Source organism: Cyprinus carpio, chromosome B8 (genome assembly GCF_018340385.1).
Source record: "Cyprinus carpio isolate SPL01 chromosome B8, ASM1834038v1, whole genome shotgun sequence".
NCBI classification, from domain to species: Eukaryota; Metazoa; Chordata; class Actinopteri; order Cypriniformes; family Cyprinidae; genus Cyprinus; species Cyprinus carpio.
In genome coordinates, this window is record NC_056604.1 from 5,343,310 (window position 1) to 5,367,344 (window position 24,035).

Here is a 24,035-nt window from a genome sequence, read left to right on the forward strand (position 1 = left end):
CTGCTTGGCACAGACTAGGCTGTGATTGGGCATTTATGATCAGAATTCTACCCACAACAAAGCACAAAACCCATGCACATTTTCCCTTTAAGCAAACAAAAGCTGAGGGAGCTTTAAACAAGTGTGAACAACTATGCATTATTTGTCCTGAAACTGCTCCAACTTTCTCCCAAGAGGATCATACTTGGTGGCTCTCTCATATATTGCAAAATTAGGCTTGTCTGAGAACACATGGCATGGACACCCTGCCCGGGAACGAGGGAATCTCTGTGACGAATTTTGTGATTTGCTCCCCTAGTGTAAGCTTTTTTGCGAAGGCTATCTCGTTCCCTATATCCTCGGGTTCCACAGGACTCAAATCCCTTCCTACATGGTTCTTATGTTTGAAATGAGAAGCCGACATATTGTTCTGAGAGCATGTAGAGAGTTTTTTCCTCTTTTGTAAGGTGAAATGTGGAAATTTAATTAAAGACAACCGACCGACAGAACAAAAAAATAAAGCTTTTTTTAGCTCTTCTCTAATGGAACAAGACAACAGAGTAGGAGCGTTTCTATATGCCGTCTACGCTTCGGTGTGCACTGGTTAAAACCCCAAGAGAAGATGTTTTTTTATGTCATAATACAATTTGAGCTTCCTAACCCATCTGTGATGCATTATTGAGCTTTAAAGAGCCCTCACTTCATTTGCGAACAAAGGCTGTGATGATCGCTGATTGATCGTAATGGAATTGCTCTGACAAAGCAAAAATGTTCAAGAGAGACCCACGGGAAAGAAAGTCTGAGGTCTTTTTAATATCTCATTTGATTCTTTTATGAAAAAGTGGAGAGCTCAGATTTGCTTCTGCTTAGTCTGCAATCAGAGAGACGATCGTAACTATTTCTCCGAATGATCTGAGCTGCTCTCTACATTCATTTTGCAGCATTATACTCTTGATGTGCTTAGAATGGACTCGCTTTGTCTATTTTTATTTCTCCAAAAGAATTTTAGGAGAGGATGAAGTTGAGTAAGCATTTGGAGCAGTGTAGGGGACACAAACCTGTAATGTCAGATTAAAGCGATCGCATGAATGCCGAGGCCTCACGTGTTTATTCGTGATGGATTGAAGAAAAAATACAGCTGTTTTGTTTCTGAATCCAGCATTTCCAGTTCACAGTTGTCATGGAAATGCTGTAATCTCATTAACAGGGACATTGCTAAGCCCCTCAGTTGATTTCTGCCCTTGTCAAATGCATGTTTACATGTTTTAGGTGATCCAATAAGCTGGTTATAACAAAATATCAAAGGCATCTTTAAAAATTAAAATATTTAACTGTTTATTAAACTATGGTATATGAAACCAATGAACATGAGAGTGCCTTCAAACCAGAAAAATGACACTAAAATACATCAGGCAAAAAATGCTTTGTGCCATGATAACGGAATAGTTGACATTTGACATTTTTCTTTAAGGAATGTGAAGAATCTGCAGGGGGTATGTAAGTTGAAAGAAAGGTAATAATTACTTATATTGAATGTAAAATAAATTAGACCGCATGATTATAGCAATATATCTTAGTGCATTTAGCAAATTAAAGGCTACAAATTTATTTAAATAATTGTATAGTCTGTTACATTTCCTTATTTTAATTATTTTAATATACCATGGTATATATTGTAACACCAGTTCACTTTGTCTATATACAATGTTTCTTTATTTAATTTTCCCAAACAGATTTAATAGAAATTCAAATTTCATTTGAAAAACACAAAAACCATGAAGTGCATTTCAGTTTCACAGGAAGTTATCCCATTGTGCTGTTGTAAATGATAGAAAGGTGTTAGACAATAGGCAGTATCTGTGGGGACAGCTGTCTGTAGCCAACCCTCTAATTAAACACATGTGGAATAAAGTCTGAAACGAATGTGGAACAAAAGCAGTGGTACAGTGGATCTTCATTAACCGGACCTTTTTGCGTCTGTATGGTGAGGGGCACAGCATCAGCGCGAGTGATTATTCCAGTCTACAGATTGCTCGCTGAAGCATGGACAAAGGTTGGACAGCCACCTCTTTCCATTTATCATGTTTTTGTTGTTTAAATATGCTTGGGACAGTTTCAAACAGCCATTTAGCCCATGTTTTGCATACGAAAAGCCTGTTGTTTCGCTGATATTTTTACACAGTCGATCATTAAGATGTGTTTGATGTGTCAGAAACATCATGAAAATATCATGAGACAGATTGTGAGCACAATGCTAGGGTTCTGGAAATTTCTTTGATGTTGGAGTGACGCCAAACACCTGTTGTTTGTGGACAGTCTTTGTGTTTATTCGAGACTGTGCGATAGGAATGAATCTGTGGATGTGTCCCAAATTGCATATTTCTGCTATGCACTGAAAGTATGTTCTCCACTGATGAGTTTAAAGCATGTGATTTTTATTGCAGTGGTATGCTTACATACTACTCTTGCTATTTCTACAGTATATACAATAGCACAGTATGCACATTTTCTGCATAGAGTACTGGAATGATCTATTTGATTATTTTTGGACTCTTTGCACTGACAAACACAAAGACATTTTATGACACAAACTTTAATTAAATATGCAAAACTATTTTTTTGTTTTTAATTTTTTTTTTTTTTGCAAATTGAGCTCTTTGCACTAACAAACGTCAAAAGATTTTTAAAATAAACTAGAATAAAATTTGGAAAACAATGGTTTTATATATGCAAAACTTGTCATCATTTATTCAGTGTCATGTTATTCCAAACCTGCTTAATTTTTTTTTTCTAAGAATGTTGGGATCCGTACAAAATTGAACACCACTGATTTCACTGAATTGACAAAAATAGAAAAAAAACCCTGAAACATTTTTCAAAATATCATCTTTTGTGTTTTCACAGAGAAAAGTTGTACAAGACAAGTTTTAAATTAAATTAAGTAAATAATGACAATTTTCATTTTTGGTGAACTTTTGCCTTAAAGTCAACATTTAAGTTTAAAATCAATCTGAAACCTTAAATGCTTCTTTAATTAAAAATTCTTAATTATTAAGCTTCTACATTTAAAAACTGCTTTGACAGTACAGAAACATGTTTTGTTTATACGTTGTTTTGATAAAGTTGCATATTTAAATAAAATATGTATTGTTGACATATGTGGTTGATAAATATATTGCCATATAACAAAATATTCATAAAGATATCATATACATATATACAAATTTTACTATGGGGATTTTATATATGTTATAAACTTACATCTTAATCTTGCCAGAGAATGCATGTAGCTTACTATATGTGAAAATTATATATTGCCTATGGCAATCTATCTCTCTATATGACTCTTGATACAGTGCATATGTCATATATTACATTTATGTATGGGATTTGGCACCATTTTCTACAGCTGAACAAATTAAAAATAGCACTGTCACAAACTCTTCTTTTTATGCAGGGGTTGCAGTGGGTGTTAGCCAAACAAAACATGCATCAATGCACACTTGGAAATCCATCCAGGAACCTTTGGCACACTGTTCAATGAACTATAATTTGTGATGAACTAATTCTAATCTCACATGCTGTTTAGGACAGATAGTTTGTGAATTGGGATGCTGAATGAGTTTTTAGTTCAGAGTTTCTTGATGCAAGATTCACAAGAGGGGCTGTATCTCATGCTTTCCACAGTCATGGTGAGTTAAATGAGATTTTACTTTACCCCACGGTAACGCTCGCTTTAAAGATGTCACGTCCTTCCCGCTTAACAGACAGAGATGACACATCTGTGAGCATGCACAGACCTTTAGTGCACCTTTTCAGAAACAGAGCATGCTGGGAGTCATACATGTACACACATAAACACATACGTCTTTCTCTGAGTCGTTCAGACATCTTTCTCAGATGCACACACACACACACACACACACACACACACACACACACACACACACACACACACACACACACACACACACACACACTCACTCATTTGGATTACAGAGCGGTCACAGACCTTCCAATGAAAGCAGCACATAAGCCACGACAGACCGCATGAACTGCAGTAAAAAAAGTCACTTTGCAGTGCAGCACTTGCATAAATGTAAATGTCGTCTCTGTGGTGGTTCTGGCTGGATGGGACATGGTAGCAAACCACATGTTTTTTTAATGATACGACTTAGTGCTCTGGCTCATGAAACAGCTTCAGGTACTCAATTTTTAACGGCTCATCTTTATGTGGCATAAAACTCTGCAGAGATCCCTCGCTGACTCTTAGTTTTATGGGGCAGATTCAGATACATGTAGAACAGAGGAGTTTGATTGCCTCTCGCCAAAACAGTCACATGAGGTTATAAAACAAAGAGATTCACTGTATGTGAGACAGAGGTTGTTATTTGAACTCAACAAAACCAAACGTAGCATGTTGTTTTTATAGACAACAAAGGTGTTTCCTTAAAGGGGTCATAGGATGTTTCTAAAAATAACATTATTTTGTGTATTTGGTGTAATTAAATGTGTTTATGCGGTTTAAGGTTCAAAAAACACATTATTTTCCACATACTGTACATTATCGTTTCTCCTCTATGCCCCGCCTTTCTGAAACGCGTTGATTTTTTACCACAAAGCTCATCGGTCTGAAAAAGCCAAAAGCGAGGAGTGCTCTGATTGGCCAGCTATCCAGTGTGTTGTGATTGGCTGAATGCCTCAAGCGTGTGACGGAAATGTTATGCCCCTTGCCATACTGTGATGCCATGTCTCAGTCAGAGCACCAGCGAGACAAGACAAAAACAATAAAACTCATTACAAACGAGGCATTTGTTGCATCCAGTGGGGACATAATTACTGATTGTAATGACTTATACTGTGTTTTTATGCGATGCGTTGCATCGTGCCGCATAAACATAAAACCATGTCTGCATTTGTGATTGGAGAAACTACAAACAGCAAGCTCTACTCTACTGCTCAAAACTCGTGTTTGAATCATCAGTGGCACATATGTAAACTTACAGACTGTGAGTCAGAACAGCCATCATTTTCTCTCCCAGGATCAGGAAACAGTTCTTCATAAAATGTGCTGCACACTAAATATTTGGGTTGAACTGTTCTGGAACAGTGTTGTAAATACAACTTAACCACTGATTTCTAGTTGTGTCCTCTTTTGAAAGCCCAAACAAAGTATTTTCGCTTTCACAATGAAACAGCGTCTCCATGACATGGTGCTGGCGGCAACAGTGAGAATCAAAGTTACGCCTTCTTTCTTTGCGTTAACATTTGGGCGGTGTTATGCAAATCTTCTCACACAGTGACGTAGACATGTGGGGGCGTGTTAGAATGAGCCGTTTTAGGGGTGTGTGGTTATCTCTTAACTTTTATAAAGAATATCTCTTTGGATTTGAGACTTTAGTCTTTGCAACTTTACAGATCTCCTTTATGCACCAAGAGCTTGTAACACTCCAAAGAGAAAGGAAACCTTGAAATCGCATCATATGACCCCTTAAAAGCTTTTGCCTAATTTGGCGAACCAAGCAGGAAAATGTGACTGATAGGAAATTCGAACAGCATTAATATTGCAGGACTTCTTTTTTTTTTTTTTTTGGTGGACTCCTGATCTCTTTTGAGATTGCATTTTTAGTCTGTCTAATAGTCATCGTAAATTATTTAAAGTGTAGTATTTATTTATTTATTTTTTACAAATCTTACTGAAATTCAAAGGAACATCTTTGAAATGGTGGTTTTGCTTAGACTTGCATGTGAAAATGTTCAAGTGGAAACAACTTAGGTCTGAAATATTCTCTGTGCAGATGCTTTTAGCTATGCAGTTGCATGAATATTTGCATTCCAAAATGGATCTGACTACATTTCATGCAATGCAAGCAATGCAGATACCTGGGTTATTTTAGTATCACTCATTGTTTTTAATGAGAGTTTAAATTAGTTAATTTTTTTGGTTTTTATTTAATCTTTAAAGGGAATTTGTTGGGGGTTTTTGTCATTTTTGTAATCTTATTTTTAAATATGTTTATGTAGTTCTTGTTAATTTTATTTTCATTTCAAGATATTTTAGTACATCAAGTTAAACTAAATTAGAAATATTTCCTTGAATAATAAACCAAATTTAAACGTACACAACAGAATTCAAATCAAATTCACCATAAAAAAAATGTTAAGTTAAGTTGATTTCTGAGAAACGCTGTTTAAAGTGGATTGTACTGAACACCAAAACACACTTCTAGCCAATCACCAGTAAGGGGCGTGCCCACTCATAATGAGGGAGTTGCATAGCATGTTTATGAATTTGGGGGTGGAGCTATTAAGATGAGAGTTTGATCCTTATGGATAGGGACATGTTTTTTTGTGTGATTTCAAATATCAGCAGCATTTCTCTAAAATCGCTTACTGCACTTTTAAACCTAATGTTTTATTATTCAGGTACAGTAGCTGCTAAAACAAGTCAAAAGTTTATCTAGCTTTACAAACTTGCCCAGAATGATTTTATTCAAACAATGACAAAAGATGAAAATTTATTTACTGCAGTTGTTCTCCCCTGACTTTGCACCTCATGTGTTCATCTCATAATGTAGTCATATTTTCATTTACTTTGCATAGTTTTTATGTCACATAACCTTTCCATGTTGCTATATTACTAACTTTTACCAAGTGATGGATGAATCTGCAGCAAATACAGCAGAGTTTAAACAACAAAAGATACTTTAAGCATGTTCTCCCAAAAATGGAAATGTGATCACCCTCAGTCCATCCAAGATGTAGAAGAGTTTGTTTCTTCATTGGAACAGATTGAGAGAAATCATTACATCTCTTGCTCACCAATGGATCCTCTGCAGTGAATGGGTGCCGTCAGAATGAGAGTCCAAACAGCTGATAAAAGCATCACAATAATCCACATCACTTCAGTCCATCAATTAATGTCTTAAAAAAAAAAAAATCTGTGTGTTTGTAAGAAACATCATTAAGATGTTTTAGCTTTAAACTATGCTTTCGGCTAAAATATGAATCCTGTATCCTATAATGTTGCTTTCTCCAGTTATCACATCTGGAGAGTGGAAAGAAATATGCACAGATCAAACACAGTTTATAAGCAAAAACAGTCTAGAACAGTTCTAAACAATTGAATTGGTGGATTTTGATGTAAGAGAACAACAGCAGATCGATTTTTTTATTTGAAAAAGCCGATTATGGATTATGTATTTTGTCCAGACGCAACAGATTAAAATAAAAAAGCCTTTATGATGGAGTTGTTTCATGCAAATTTGATGTTTATTGATGGAGTGGTGTGGATTATTGTGCTGTTTTTATCAGCTGTTTGGACTCTCATTTTGACGGCACCCATTCACAGAGGATTCATCAGTGAGCAACATTTCTCCACATCTGTTGTGAAGAACAAACAAACTCATCTACATCTTGGATGGGCTGAGGGTAAATACATATTCAGCAAATGGTCATTTTTTGGTGAACCATTCTTTTAAATGTTTATAAGATTGTTTATTTGCTATCCTAAAATCTAAAATCGAGCTTGGGTTTTTAGAAGAATTTGTGCTTATGTGAGTTTGTTTCTGTCCTTAATTACATTGTCTTCACCCTGAGCCATTAAACAGAGTCTGGGGGTCTGGAAAACACATCAGTGGCTCTTAGCTGCAAAATTAGAGGACCTTTGGTGCAATAAGCTGCTGGCTTCTGTTCAGAAAACTCAAATTGAGTCTGTAAAAGAAGAGCTTAAGAAAAGAAAGAGAAAGCAAATCACCAGGACAAATGTTTAACAATAAGAGTTTTTAGGACTGAAATCATTTTGTGAGGTGCATGCTTGAGCATTAATCATTTAGAAACTGCATGCAATGGGTCAATGAAGGGATTATAGTTTGATTTAAGATTTATACTGGTTTCTTTGTGAATAAATAATCATTGCATTAGTCTCTCCAAAGGAATTGAGTTTCCACAGGCACCTTGGCTGTCAGAGTTTCCTCTAATTGCCATTATTGTGAGGTAAATGGTCAGTAATTGCACTGATGTCTGTGGCAGTTAATTCAACTGAGAAAATGGTGGCTATTTTTTGTTGAACTATAGGGAATGCTTTTGTGTGAACTTTTTCTTGTGTCAGTTGCTATTATTATGCATCGAGACACTGAATTATCAGGCTGTCATCAGTACAGTTTTCACTTGCCAGTGTGAAGTCCAGTTGATTATCCTACTTATAGGCAGATGTATTTGCGTGAAATCACCCTTACATTAGCTGGATGCATGGCATGCACAATAGACAATGGTTAAAGGAAGAGAGTTTAGTTTTGACTGGTCACCAAGTTGAAAAAAAAGAATGCGCTTACAGTAGAAGGGCATGTGCAGTTATTTCAACATCTGTTACGAATGTGTGCTGCCAGTAAACAAGTGAACCCTTCCATTAACACATAAAAAAAAAATCCAAACAAAACAATCACATCACTAAAACAACAAAAACAAATCTGCATACAACACCAAAAAAACAAAAAAAAAAACTAAAAAAACAAACACAGCTTTTAAAAAAACAGCTTTTTGTATGGAAGAATTAACATAAGTGCTTCAACTAAATGCTGCAATGTGCTTTTGAACCTTGAAAAATGCCCCGTTGACTTCCATTGGATGTACATTTATAACAAATATGATTTTTTTGGGCTTGTTTTACAAACTGAGGGATGGGATAAAATGATTTAAGCAACAGCATGCTGTTGAAAGTACTGAACTTGTATTGAACCTGGAACATTCCTTTAAGGAAACAGGCTAAAAGCACACTTAATTTCATGGCATGTGAAAGCATTCGCTCAACTATTCTAGAAATTTGTGTGTCAGATTTGTTCAGCCTATGGTAAATCTGTCTCTTTCTGCTTCCTTCCATCAGGAGAGAGATTTATCATTTATAACCATAAGTATTGAGTCAAGCTAGAGCAAGACCTTCAACATAAGGTCTATCCAGGGGTCAGAATGGCATTGTCCAAATATTGAATGTGTTCACTATATATATATATATAGCGTTATATTGTATTATATATGTGTCATATTGGATATATATATATATTATATATATAGATATATATATATTACATATACATACATACATACATACAGGTATATATATATATATATATATATGGAACTGGCCTAAAGAGTCATTTGTTCATGAATCAAACACGTGTTACATGGTTTGTTTTTAAATCATTAAAAACATGTCCATTATGCTACTTGATGCTGCAAACGAGTATTTATTATCACAAATTTTAATTTTTTTATCATGATCATAAACACAATCATAAACACATAACACACTGGTTTATAAATAGTTTTACCTTTTATTGCACTTTGTTGTTCTTCTAGTTATTTACTCATAGTGGCTACTGAGTCAGAAGCGCATTCAGATATCTATCTCTGTTGAAAAATAATTTCAGTCTATGTGTTTTTTCCCCCTGTTTTATCATCCACTGAGCTAAAATTGTAAGTCTAGTCACTTATAAGTTTGAGGGATCATTTATGTTTGTATTTATTGTTCAAATCCTTAACCTCGAGTATGAGCAATAGTTTGCAAACACTGCTAATAATAAGGTATATCCAGGGGGCATTTATCATAACAAAACAATGTCAGGATATTTACATTCATGCTTTGTGACTCAATCATATTTTCTAAGATCAATTTACTGAAAAACAATTAAACAATTCATCACTAAACATCAAACATGATCAACTCTAAATAAAACTTCAAAAGAATTAATAAAAAACTTCAAAACAAAAGAATAAAATATTTAAAAACAAAAAACCAATGATTCATAGATAAACATGCTGAGCAATTCTTTTATCAAATGTTTGTCTGGGAAGCAGAAGCCTTGGCTCAAAGCTTCCAATTAACTGCTGTGTCTAATTAATCAAGAAGATTGCAACTGTTGGCTATAACCAATGATTCATAAATGCACTTTCAGCAAGGGGCACGTAAGAGTCGACTCAAACTTTATGTGAATTGTATTCGGGTCATTTGAGGGAGACCAGTGGTGATAGCATGATGGATTGATTTGTTGTTGTAGAAAAAGACAAACAAGAGATCAACTCCCTAAGGACAGTTTTATTGCTCAGAGGAAGCACTTTCATAGCTTTATTGGAAACGTATTCGTGTTCTTAGTTATGTTTCATTGATGTATCCACTGTGTTTCTTCTAGCTTGTAATTCAACTAGTCTATTTAATACTTTAAACTTGGCATTCTGTACTATGAATATTTTTTGCTCTTATGAAAACATAGCTTGTGATGTTCCTCATTTGCATGTCACTTTGGATAAAAGAATAAAGTTTAAAAATAAAAACAATGTTTCTGATGGTTCTCATTCAACTGTTGATTACAGCGAGAGTACAGAGCTCCAGTATAAACTGAATGTGGAGTGCAGCTCAGATCATTTGGTCTTGGAAGAATTTGATGGGAAATTAATTCATATTGCTATCTCTGACTTTGCAAATGCAGATTTTGTTGTTTTGGCCATTCCAAGCGAGATTTTTTTTTTCTTCTTAACAAAAACAACATTATATTTTTTTTTTTTTTTAACAGAAACAACTAAGAAGCATAAAACCTAATCAGAAGTCTTTGATTTCCATTTAATTTTTAATTATTACCTAGGAAATAAAAACGGGATATTAAACATGATATTGCTTTATGAGTGTATTTCCGATGTATTTAAAACAAGAATTAGGGACAGAACATATAATTAATTTTGCATACAGCCCACAGTTGGACATGCTCACAAACATAAGCATTCACGCATAAATACAAACATACACATATACTTGATGCACGTAACACAAATGAAGGCTTTAGTGAGGTGCGTGGACACAGATCAGTGCCAGACAGGAGCCATTACTGTGATTAAAAGGTTGGATTTGCATCGTGCCGAGAGGCGCTGAACATTCCTGTTACAGAGTCATGATGAACTAGTGCAGAATAATAAATAGCTCTGTCTGAGCCAGCGTCCTGTCCAGCTGGAGAATCATCCCTCCCAAAACTGGGGTGCAGTGAAATTTACCACAATTTACACTATTAATTCTGAGAATGAGTTCTGTTAGGACAGAATCTGATGTTTTTCTGCTATGTCATTATTTACTCATCCTCATATCTTTCCAAACCTGTGTTAATTCCTCTCATGTTCTGTATTCCAGGTATGATGAAAGTCGTACAATTGCTTTGGCGTAGAATTTATAGGGACGCTGTGGAGAAGTCCCTACCAATATCCATCGACTATTAAATTGTCCTAAGCAATAATATTGATCAAACTATTAAATATATGTGTATGTAACTGTTGTTGTTGTAATATTCGCGGCTAGACAGAGCGTCATTTACCTCTTTTCAAGAACTTTTGGCCCCCGCTTCCCTGTTAATATAGAATATTAGCACCCCAGCAAACAAAAATATTTCATAATCAGTGGAAACCATTACCATGCTCTCTATTGCAAAAGCCGTGACTGCGGAGCGTGGATTGTGAAACATTTGATTTAAATCAGAACTTCGGAGCGCGTTTGTGACTCTTTTGATCCAGAATGCAGAATACGAATAATTTGATTTAAATTAGAACTTTGGATCGGGATCATGATTCATTTGATTCAGATCAAGACGAAATGAGATCAGATGATTGTTAAAAAAATCGGACCAAAATTTCTCTGTGTGGGTAATGTACATTGCCAAAACAAGTGAATGACATTTTCCTCAGAAGAGTGACAAAAATACAAACTCACTTCAATGTCTGACTTATAATTATGTCCATAAACTTTTTGTGGAATTGGGATTAACTCATTTGTTGGGATTAACTCATCTGTTTCTTGCCCTATTCATATTTAAGGAGGGAACTAGTTTCCAAAGTCTGACATCACTTGTTATGTTTTTCAAGGGTGTATAATTCAGTACGGACGCTATGACATGTCCCTACCAATATCCAGCAACTACTTAATTGTCCTTAGCAATAATTTTGATCAAACAATTAAAATGTCTGTTGTCTGCCAAAACAAACCTACGCCCTTGACTTTGTGTAAGGAAATTCTGAAGATTAGGTAGTTATTTGTATTTGTAAATTATTGTATGGCTATGGATTTGCTCACTTTAAAAGTCTATAAAGTATACAGGATAAAAGTCTATAAAAGTGCAAATCAAAGTATACGATTCTTACCAAATTAAAGTTAAAAGTTATTTTGATAAAAATACAAATATTTTAATTAAATAAGCTGTAACTGTGTTGGTGCAAATAAATTAAAACAATGAATGTCTTTTCATGACTCTCAAACAAACTATAAAGAAGAGCATTTTGCTATATATTTGTACTATATACATTTTTTATAGATGACTTAATTATTTAAATCTGTTTTGAAAACAAGTTTTTATGACAGCTACCATTTATTTGATCATATTTCAACAAAAAATTGGAGTGCTGATGCATTAAATTAACCAGAAGTGAAATGGAAGACATTTATTATGCAACAAATAAACACTGTTCTTTTATTTATTTTTAATAATTATTTATACTGTTCTTTTTGAACTTTTTTATTATTTATTACTATATATAGATATATATCAGACATATATATCTATATATATATACGTATATATATATAATTATATATATATATATATATATATATATATATATATATATATATACGATATATGGATATATATATAATATACGTATATATATATATATAGATATATATATATATATATATATATATGTGGTGTGTGTGTATTTTTTTTTTTTTTTTTTGCAATTTCTGAGGGATCTGACCACTGAAGACTGGATTAATGGCTGCTGAAAATTTAATGTAAAAAAAAAATCTGTGACGTTTACGGTAAAAAACAGGAAGCTGTGGTTGCCAGAACTTCAACATAAAAAATATGGTAGCAAAATTTTAGGTTTTACAGACTTAACATAAATTCACAATAAAATACCGTATTTCATTAACTGATGTAATGTTAAAAAAACCAACATACTGAAGTACTAATATCTGTTTTGAACCATTGTAATGCACTGATAACCACCAAAAACTGGTGGTGATGAGAAAGTCACATGATGAACCAAAGCTCATCACAAACAGCTTTTCTACGAGCTGAGAAGGGAAATACTAATATATATATATAAACTGAAATGCAATAAACATTAATTTAACAACATTTGATGTAAGAGTAAACCCTAATGTACCTAACTGATAAGAAAAAAACTAAGAAGAAACATGTTATTTCAACAACAACAGTGTCATGCAGGGGTTTTTTTCACTGTAAATTATACAATGACTTTTTCTTTTTCACTTCCAAAAACCGTATTTTAACAGTATTTTCACTTACTGTTAACCAGTTAACAGGTTTTTACTGTAGCATTTTTACAGTCTTTTACTGTTAAAATCACGATCATTTTTTTTTACAGTGTTCAGCATTGTCATCACAGGAATAAATTAGTTTTTTAAATATATGAAAATAGAAAACAGTTCATTCAAATTATAATCTTTCACAATATTTGTGAACAAAACAAAAGTTGGAATGAACCGGAAATATTTCCAAATGAATCAATAACGAATCAAATCAAAACGTGAAATCTGTGTCAATACCTGGTCCTAGTACCATGGTACCATCACAGTAAATATATAAAGGTCTGTTATCTAACACACCTGATTCATTTCATCAGTTGATCAGTGGAGTGCTCCATGACCTGAATTGGGTGTGTCAGATTTTTTAGACACTGAAATGTGCAGGATTGTGAAACGCTGGGTTAAAGTCTCAATGGCGGGGGCCGCCACACATAATCAGCGTTAAATGAATTCTTTGCCTCCCCCCCTCCTGATCTCTGTATCTCTCCTCCTGTGCTTAACTTAATTTGACTAAAACCTCTCTTATCCTCACGGATAATCTGTCAAATGGTTCGTTCGTTCATCCATCTACCTGTTGTAAGGACACCTCTACTGCTCACCCACATGCCGAGACCTCGCTTTCCTTCTGTGCATTAGCTGACGAGACATGATCGCTGCTTCACTTCTCCAGCTAAAGCTGGAGTCGATCTAGGTTTATCAGTCACTGGGTGAACCGTATTTGAGGCCTAGAGACAAATCATGATGAAACCAACAGCAGCCATCTGCGTTTGCTCCAGACAAATGATGTAATAGCGTACATAATTCACTACCGCATTTTGTTGTCAAAGCTTAAGTGGTCTATGAATGTATAAAGTAGTGTGCTAACACTCTTTTGAGCCAATGGAGAAACTTTATGATAAAGTTTTTGTAGCATTTTATTGGTGATTTGATATGTTTTTCAAATGTAAGCTGGAAATTTCAGACATTAAACATTTTCTAAATCTGGTCGGATCTTGTTTTCCAGGCAAAATATCAAAGCATCTTTAAAACAAGATAAATTAAATTTAATTAATTAAATCAATTTAAAACGTATTTTCAGCAAATATGTACTACCATTTGGCATCAGTATTATTATTTTTTTATTATTATTTTTAAAGGAATTAATACTCTTATTAGATTATTTATTAGATTGCATTAAAATGATCAAAAGTGACATTTACGGTATAATGTTACAAAAGATTTGTATTTCAAATAAATACTTTATTTTAAAATTTAACTAAGAATCCTGACAATGTATCATGATTTCCAAAAAAAATATTAAGCAGCACAACTGTAATATTTTAATATTGACAATAACAAGATTTTTTTTGAGCAGCAAATTGTCATATTATAATGAATTTCAAAGGATCATGTGACACTGAAGAGTGGTGTAATGATGCTGAAAATTCAGCTTTGCATCACAAGAAATTGTATTTTAAAATATATTCAAATAAAAAACTGTTATTTTAAACTGGAAAAATATTTCACAATATTACTGTCTTTACCATATTTTTTTACCGACCCCAATTTTTTTAATTCTTATTTTTTTACATTTCTAAAATAGAAATAAATCTTCTTCTATTTTATTAAAATTTTTGGAAATATAATTTACCTAAAAATAAAATATGCTATAATATGCTAAGATATAAATTACATTTTTATAATCTTATCATATTAATTAATTTAGTTTTGTGGATTTTTATATTTGATATTTCTACTGTAAACCAAAAAAATAAAAAAAATAAAAAATAAATCAACATTCATTCATGCATACATTAATTTATGCATTTATGCATGCCCTTAAACAGTTATCTTGGGGTGTTAGCAAGGCGGTTGCCAAACAGACTAACTGGCTTTAAAAATGCATGTGTATCTCTTCTTTTTCTTCCAGATCCCTCAAATCAGCTACGCCTCCACAGCACCAGAGCTGAGCGATAATAACCGCTACGATTTCTTCTCTCGAGTGGTACCTCCAGACTCCTACCAGGCCCAAGCTATGGTGGACATCGTGAAGGCGCTGGGCTGGAACTATGTGTCCACATTAGCATCGGAGGGGAACTATGGTGAAAGTGGAGTAGATGCCTTCGTTCAGATCTCTCGAGAGGCAGGTACAGTATCCATACAGTCATCAGGCTTTGGATTCTGTTCGGTGGTAATCTATGGATGTAAAACACACTGAAGCATATAGAATGATCCAGATTGGGCTTTCCATTAATATGCTATATTTCAAAAAGTTCCAAAGAGGAGCATGACAGTGACAGCTGCATGCATTTGTACCCATCTGCTGCCAGAAATTCATGGCGGTCATTAATATAAATAGAAAGTGAGTCACATTTTAGGAGAGAAAAATTTCAGCATTGGTGTCCATCTCTCTCTCTCTCTGTGACAAAGGAGGTCTGTGCATCGCTCAGTCCTTGAAGATCCCACGAGAGCCCAAACCAGGAGAGTTTGACAAGATCATTAAGAGACTAATGGAGACCCCCAATGCTCGAGGAGTCATCATCTTCGCCCATGAGGACGACATCAAGTAAGTGAAGGATATGCTTAATGTATGTTTGATCAGCAAGGCCTTAAAGGCCTTATAACATTCTGGGTTAAAAACAGCTCTAATTCTATCAACTGCATCTGCTGCATGCTGTTGATTGACAAATATGTGCATTTAAACTCATGTTTAAAAATGTGGAGGCGTAAAGGACTGTTAAGAAAGTATTTTATTTAATATTTTCTTTTTGACCATGAATGCATGTTAGGAAAGTAGTTTTATTTAATTAATTTTTTAAAAATGTATTTTATTTTATTAATACAATGAAGGAGTGTTAAGTATTTATTATTTTATTTTATTTTATTTTATTTAATTTTAAATTAGATTAGACCATGAATGCATGATAAGAAAGTAGTTTTATTTTATTTTATTTAAAAAATCTAGTATTTTAAAAGTGTAATTATTTAAAGCATGTTGAAATTGTATAATGCTGACAGAAACAACAACGTTTGACAAGGTGAATGAGAGAAACCGATGTAAGCTGAAAAAGTTGTTTCAGAGGCAGATTTTGATAAAAGATTAAGAAGACAAACTAGGTTTTTTCCCCTGAAGTAGCATGCGTGGTTTTCTAACCCTAAGGAGTGTTAGGGTAAAGGAGTGTTTAGGCAGAGAGTGTGAATTTTGATTTCATGTTCACTTATTTTATATTGTGTTTAATCCAAAATATTCACTTGCATTTATATATTTAGAATCTGAAGATTTTGTCTATAACAGATGCATAATGGAAGTGTAACAGTGAGTCTTTTTGATAGTTTTTTTAATGGTTCTGTCTGGAACAAACTGTTCGTTCCATCTGTCGTGGTGCAGTAGACTAATGTTGTCACAGATTTGATAATGGTTGACTGGTAACAAGGGCACATGTGGATTATTTGATATGATTGAACTAACTTTTAGTATTTGTGAAATTTAGGGGAGATTTGTAAAAACCAAATAATAAATGCAAAGTATGTGCAATAAGAGAAAACGTCCTTTGATGTAGTGATAAGGCTTTTGATATGCAATACATCACACATGCTCTTGCATGTAAATGGTGTTGGCTCCAGACCAGCGAACCTGAAGAAGGAACAATGGCCGCAGTGTGAGGCCAGAAACATACTCTACCCAATCACATGATCACAGACGTGTATGATTAGCAAACACATTGCAAGTGCATGGTCCTGATACACAAACAGAAACCATTTTAAAACCTATTTTTGAAAGAACCTATTATTTAAAGAACCATATTTTGAAAAAAAAAGGTTATTTGTTAAAGGAATAGTTCACCAAAAAATGAAAATTGGCTGAAAATGTATAGAATTTGAGAAAGTTTGAGAAATTTAGCATTCAGATTTGGAGAAATGTAGCACTGCATCACTTGCTCACCAATGTTTCCTCTGCAGTGAATGGGTGCCGTCAGAATGAGAGTCCAAACAGCTGATAAAAACATCACAGAAGTCTTCTCCAGTCCATCTATTAACGTCTTCTGAAGAGAAATCTGAATGTTCTGAAGAAACAAATCCATCAACTTTCAAACCAGTCTATAATCCATAACATTTCCTCCACTGAAAAAAAACCATATCCTGTTTTCCTCTCACATCAAAATCCAGCAACATATTTGTTTAGAACTGCACTGTTTTTGCTTGTCAACGATGCTTGTTCTGTGCAATATTTCTCTCCTGATTCAGATGAGATGACTTTTTCACTGTAGAGCGCAATATTATGGACAAAGGACTTGTATTTTACCCTGAAGTTTAAAAATGAAGGATCAGAAGCAGCTTTACACTTCACAAGATTTTAACTGATGGATTGGAGTGGTGTGGATTACTTGTGGATTATTGTGATGTTTTGATAAGCTGTTTGCACTCTCGTTCTGACGCCACCCATTCACTGCAGAGGATCCATTGGTGAGCAAGTGATGGAATGCTACATTTCTCCAAATCTATTCCAATGAAAAAACAAATTCATCTACAACTTGTATGGACTGAGAATGAGTAATTTTTTTTTAGCAGATTTAAATTTTTGGATGAACTATTCCTTTAATTCTCCAGAACGTGACTGAGAACTATGTTTTTTTTTTTTTTTTTTTACATTTTTTACATTTTACATCTCTAGTTAATGTAATGTTTATGTACAGATGTTCTGTTGTTCCACTGGCTTTTCAATTACCTGAATATTTCTTCATTTTAAATGATAATTGTGCATCTGAAGAGTGTGACGTATCACATCTGTGATTTCAACTTTGCCCTTAGGACAACTCAGGAATGCTAAACCTGCCTGGGAAATATTATCTTAGAAGGTGCTATGCTGTCAAATCTAAAATATGCTGTCTTTATCAATTTAACTCTTGAGCTTAGATGACCTTTTCATACATCATTAGAGCAGATACAAATTTCAGGACACTGCATTTCTCATTGCATAATGTCCTTTTTCTTTTTTTTTCTTTTTTCATGTTTGACTTTGCAAATTCAGAAGTACCAAACAAACTCAGACAATACTTTGCTATCGCCATTGATGCTCACGAGTGATGGTTTGCCACTCTGTGTTTGGGTGTCACTGTCTCTAATCCATATGGCTCGTTGCTGATGCTTTTTGACTGGCTTATGTGGTGGAGAATGTCTGTGCAGATGAAGTTTCCCCCTCATTAAAACACTACTGTGAACACGAGCTGTCGCACACACAGCATGAATTGTCAACCACGTCTTCAGTGCTGAAACCAAATGTATAACTGAATGGCTTAATTCATAACTTGGTTAAGTGCCACTCTAAATAACAATTTGAATTTTGATGAAGGTACTTTTATTTAGAAACTTTTATACAAGTATTTGTTATATTAAAATTTGTGTATGCATGCAGTTGTGCTTTGTTATAATATAATGACTTCCACAGCTTAACTTAGGGGGCAGCTGTGGCCAAATGGTTAGAGATTTGGACTTGTAACCAGAAGGTTGCAGGTTCGAGTTTCGGTGCTGGCAGGAGTTGTAGGTGGAAGGGAGTGAATGAACAGCGCTCTCTTCCACCCTCAATACCCATGGCTAAAGAGCAAGGCACTGAACCCCCAGTAGCTCCCCGGGCGCTGAATATAGCTGCCCACTGCTCCGGGTGTGTGTTCACGGTGTGTTCACTTCTCACTGCTGTGTGTGTGCACTTGGATGGTTAAATGCAGAGCACCAATTCTTAGTATGGGTTACCATACTTGGCAAATGTCATGACTTTCACTTTCAGCTTGGTTCCTCCCAAAGTTTCTTTTAAGAACAAAGTACATTTGTGTGCAAATTTAATAATTTAAGAGTTGGTCATTGACGGATATTAAAGAGGAATCCACTCATCTCACTAGCAAAAATATTCAGAACTTGGTCATGCTCCAGCAAGTGTCATGTAAAAAAAAGGGGGGCATATTCTAAATAAATGGGAAATTATTAAAAATGTATTAAAAGCAATTAATTCAAATAGATTAATTTTGTAATTTATTAATAATTTTATTTAATTAATGATTTGTAATTTTTTATTTTAATTGTGTGATATGTAAACACATAATAATAGACTTGCTTAAAAAGTCTATAACAAAACCCTACTGAAACAAATGACTCTAATGATTTCATATACATAACATAATGGCTATGGGTTGTTAATATCGTTTACATTTCCCACTTTTTACTTATGCCGCTAATCTAATTTCTGAGGTGCTTTTTTTAGACACAAAACTAAATTACAGGTGTTGTCAGTGGTTTGTCTGACACACGTTCTTGCTTTCTTTCTCTCTTTGTCATAAATTGACCTAAAGTGCTACAGTACATGATTGTAAGGACATGAATGGCAATTACCCGACAGATCAAATTACTGTTCAAAATACAAAAATGCTGCATAATAGCAAGAGATACAGTGTGTGCCCTGTGTCTTTGCTTCAGTATAATAGTTTAGCTGTGCGGTTTCCTGTCTAGGCAGGTCCTGGAGGCTGCGAAGAAGTCCAATTTGACCGGTCAATTCAAGTTTGTGGGATCGGACAGCTGGGGTGCCAAGAGCTCTCCGATCCTGGACCAGGAGGAAGTGGCTGAGGGTGCCGTCACCATTCTGCCCAAAAGAGCATCTATTGATGGTTTGAAATATACATATGCATCTTTTAAGTCGGCATGAAATAAATGCATGTCAGGGATTATATTGTGATCGATTTATTTGTGTTTATAATTTTTTACAAGAAAATTAGTACTTCAAATAAAGGTTCTTTATTGGCATTTATTGCTCCATGAAGAAAACTTTCCCATTGCTCAAAAAGTCCTTTATAGTGAAAAAAAGTTCTTATATTATTATATAAGTTATATATTTCTATTAAAATGTTATATTATTAAAATGTTCTTCACAGTAAGAAAAAAAGTGTTCTTTTAAGAACTGTTTACTGAAAGGGAACCAAAAATGGTTGAGTGAATCTGCCCCCACCTCACTTTTCACAATCCAATCAATAATCGACAAATAAAATTAAGTCCCATCCTACATTTCTTTCATGCTCGATAGCTATTTTACTCAGAAATGGTAGTAATGTTGGTTGCAACTTCTATTTCATGCTGTGTTTTTTACAATCAGTTCCACTATAAGGATAAAATTGGTCATTTTTCTGCTTTTTGATCAGGATTTGACCAGTACTTCACCACTCGATCCCTGGAGAACAACCGCAGGAATATCTGGTTTGCTGAATTCTGGGAGGATGACTTCAGGTGCAAACTGACACGTCCAGGTATCAAAATCGACCCAGAAAAGAAGAAATGCACAGGTGAGAGCTCCCGATAGCCGTTTGCGAGTTAACTGATGTTTGGAGTAATGACAGCTGACCTTAAAAGCTTTTTAATGTCCTCTGTCCTACTTATCTTTCACCTTCTCTAACTCTTTGCTGTCTCACTTTGTTCATGTTACCCTTTCTCTCTCTCAGGAGAAGAACGGATCAGTCGTGATTCTCATTATGAGCAAGAGGGCAAGGTTCAGTTTGTAATTGATGCGGTTTACGCTATGGCTCATGCTTTGCACAACATGCACCAGGATTTGTGCCCGGGAGCCATGGGTGTTTGTGATAAGATGGACCCAGTGGAGGGACGCTTGCTGCTTAGCTACATCCACTCTGTCAACTTCAATGGTGAGTCGACATCATGCTAAATCAGAATCACTGAAGATGAGACCTGACTGGCATCAGAAATGTAATTAGGCTGGATGCCAAAAGATGCTGAAAGGTCCAAACTAAACCCCATAAAGAGTTTTGCCTCACAGGATCATTTGTGTCATGCATATCGACACGAGTCTACCCTTGGATATTTGAATTTTAATCAACAAATTAAAATTCTGTTATCATGTCCTTCCAAACCTGTATGACTTTAGTTATTATGGAGAAAGTTAGGTTTAAATTTCTATTAAAAGCCTCATCTAAAAAAATAAGAATAAAAAAATAAATACTCAAAAAATAATAAATTTTAAATTAAATAAAAAAATGATACAATAACTGTATTCTATACAAAAATCATAATCTAATATTTTAAATTGCTATTTTGCTGAAAATCACTGAAAATTTCATTATTATGAAACATTATTACAATTTACAATAACTGTTTTGTATTTTAATATGAAAATGTAAAATGTCATTTTAAATTAGTGTTACATGATCATTTTTTATTTATTTTTATTATCAATGTGGAGAACAGTTGGAATGTTTTATATATTTTAATATAAAAATGTATTTAAAATGTTATTTTCTTACATTTTATTTACATTTAATTTAAAAGAACAGCATTTATTTGAAATAGAAATCTTTTGAAACATTATAAATGTATTTACTATCACTTCTAATCAGTTGAATTCATAATTTAATGCTGAATACAAGTGTTTATTAAAATATTATGAAATGTTATACAATATTATATATTATAGAAACTCTGTTTATTTAAATAATAAACATTTTGTCTACAATTCACAAGTGCATATTATTCTAAAGAAAAAAAAAACACCTCAAATTTTTTTTTTCTATTAACCACTAATATCAAAGCTATTTTTCACAGTCCAATCAAATCCTGACTGATAAAATCAAGCCACAAAATTATTTGCAGACTATTCACTTTAATGTTGAAATGTGTGACAATTGTGACATTAAATGTGTTGCGAATGTCTTTTAATGTGTTTTTATATATATATATATAATTAGTTCTTCACAGTACCATTGTGGCCTCGTAGTTCAGTGTAGTTTGAAATCAGAAAAACATCTCCAAAAAACGGCAGAGTTCTGGCAAGTACATCTAAAATTGCTCTGGCGTTGTGAAGCTGGCCATGAAGGAATTCCCATTAAATCACTTCCTCAAGAGTGACAAACATTTGGTGAAAGCTCGCCTGGAGGGAGTTGGCTGAACAAGCAATATGCATTATTGTGAAGAAGAAAATCGCATGGAAAATAAGTCCTTTTTCCACCCCAGAATTTAAATGAAGCTGTCTTCCCTATACAGCAAAGAACAAACAAGGAGAACACAAATCCTTATCCATCCAGGGCTAACAGAAGCAGGTTATCAGTGGTTCAGTGATGTGCTCTTGCTGAGTTGGAGGAAGGGATCGAATGACTGAACTAAATACACATATTCAAAGCACTTCCAGTCATAGGGAAACAGCCGAATGTTTGTCTGTAGTGCATTAGTTTCTCATTCAAATCTAATCATGGACTAAAAACAGATATCACTGCCTGTAATAACATGCAGCAGGATAAAGTGTGCATGAATGGAGCGTTTATATGACAGATGGGTGTAGAGCGAAGTGAAGATGTTCAGAGTCTCAGTGGAGAGGAAGGAGTGACAGGAAGAGGAGGTGATCAGTGTAGCTGGAACCTGACGTCTCTTTATGATATACCTGGCTGTGATCGTGCTCATCTGAAGAGCTAATGTTCTCAGCTATAATTTACTATCATGTTTGTATGTATTTCTTCAAAGACAAGAAATCAGAATGGTTTTGTGGTTTTTGGTAAGTAACTTAGCAGATATTGACATTAATGATCATTCTTGTATGATTTTTTTTTTTTTTTGGAAAATAATGACATTAATGATGTTTCTTGTATGATAGCACTATATGAATCCTGTTTCCTCGTTGATTTATAGGTAGTGCTGGCACTGCTGTTCTGTTTAATGAAAACGGTGATGCTCCTGGACGCTATGACATCTTTCAGTACCAGATGACCAACACCAGCAATCCAGGATACAGAGTCATCGGCCAGTGGACCAATAACCTGCGACTCAACGTAAATTGACTTCAATTGTACATTAATTATATTCACATCTGAAGGGTCCAATAATATGTACGAGTTATAAGAGTCTTCAGACTCATAAAAGACTATTTGTTACCCACTTTTCCATAGTCTGTAAAGTTTTAACATTTAAATTTTTATTTTTTAATGGTTTTAATAAAAAAATTTATTTAATGTTTTGGTAAAGTTTTATTATATTTAATAATTTTTTTAACAATTATAATACTGTTTCAAGGACATTGAACAAATTTAAGCAATTATAAGTAATAAGATAGTTGTCTTGTTTAGCCTAGTTAGAGCTATTAATTTGGTTATTTGTCTAAATGCACTACTGTTAAAAAGTTTGGAGGCAGTACAATTTTTTGTTAAAGAAATTTATACTTTTATTTGCAAGGATGCATTAAATTAATTAAAAGTGACCGTAAAGACATTTACGAAGATACAAAATAATTTTCATAAATATGAAGCAGCACAACAATTTAAAACATTGATAGTAATAAGAAATGTGATGTGAGACTGAAGACTGAAGTAATGATGCTGAAAATTCACCTTTGCATCACATAAATTACATTTTAAAATATATTCACATAGAAAACAGTTGTTTCAAATTGTAATCATTTTCACATAAATCCATAAATTTCACATAAATGCTGTTTATTTCAATGATCTATTTATCAATGAATCCTGAAAAAAGTATCAGTTTCCAAAAGAATATTAAACAGTACAACTGAATTCAACATTGATAATAATAAGAAATGTTTCTTGAGCAGCAAATCAGCATATTATAATGATTTCAGAAGGATCATGTGACTCTGAAGACTGGAGTAATGAAGCTGAAAATTCAGCTTTACCGGTGAGCATAAGAGACGTATTAAAATAACATATTCAAATAGAAAACAGTT

General features: G+C 34.0%; 1 protein-coding gene across 1 annotated transcript in view; it reads left to right on the forward strand.

The window, feature by feature from the left end:
- The window catches only part of LOC109045602 (metabotropic glutamate receptor 6-like), a 200,175-nt gene that overhangs the window by 12,172 nt on the left and 163,968 nt on the right, over positions 1-24,035 (forward strand). The window contains exons 3-8 of the mRNA XM_042729350.1: positions 15,249-15,465; positions 15,749-15,884; positions 19,817-19,971; positions 20,500-20,640; positions 20,797-20,997; positions 22,988-23,127. Of these exons, the coding sequence (XP_042585284.1) occupies positions 15,249-15,465; positions 15,749-15,884; positions 19,817-19,971; positions 20,500-20,640; positions 20,797-20,997; positions 22,988-23,127 (990 nt within the window). The remainder of the gene's footprint in view (positions 1-15,248; positions 15,466-15,748; positions 15,885-19,816; positions 19,972-20,499; positions 20,641-20,796; positions 20,998-22,987; positions 23,128-24,035) is intronic.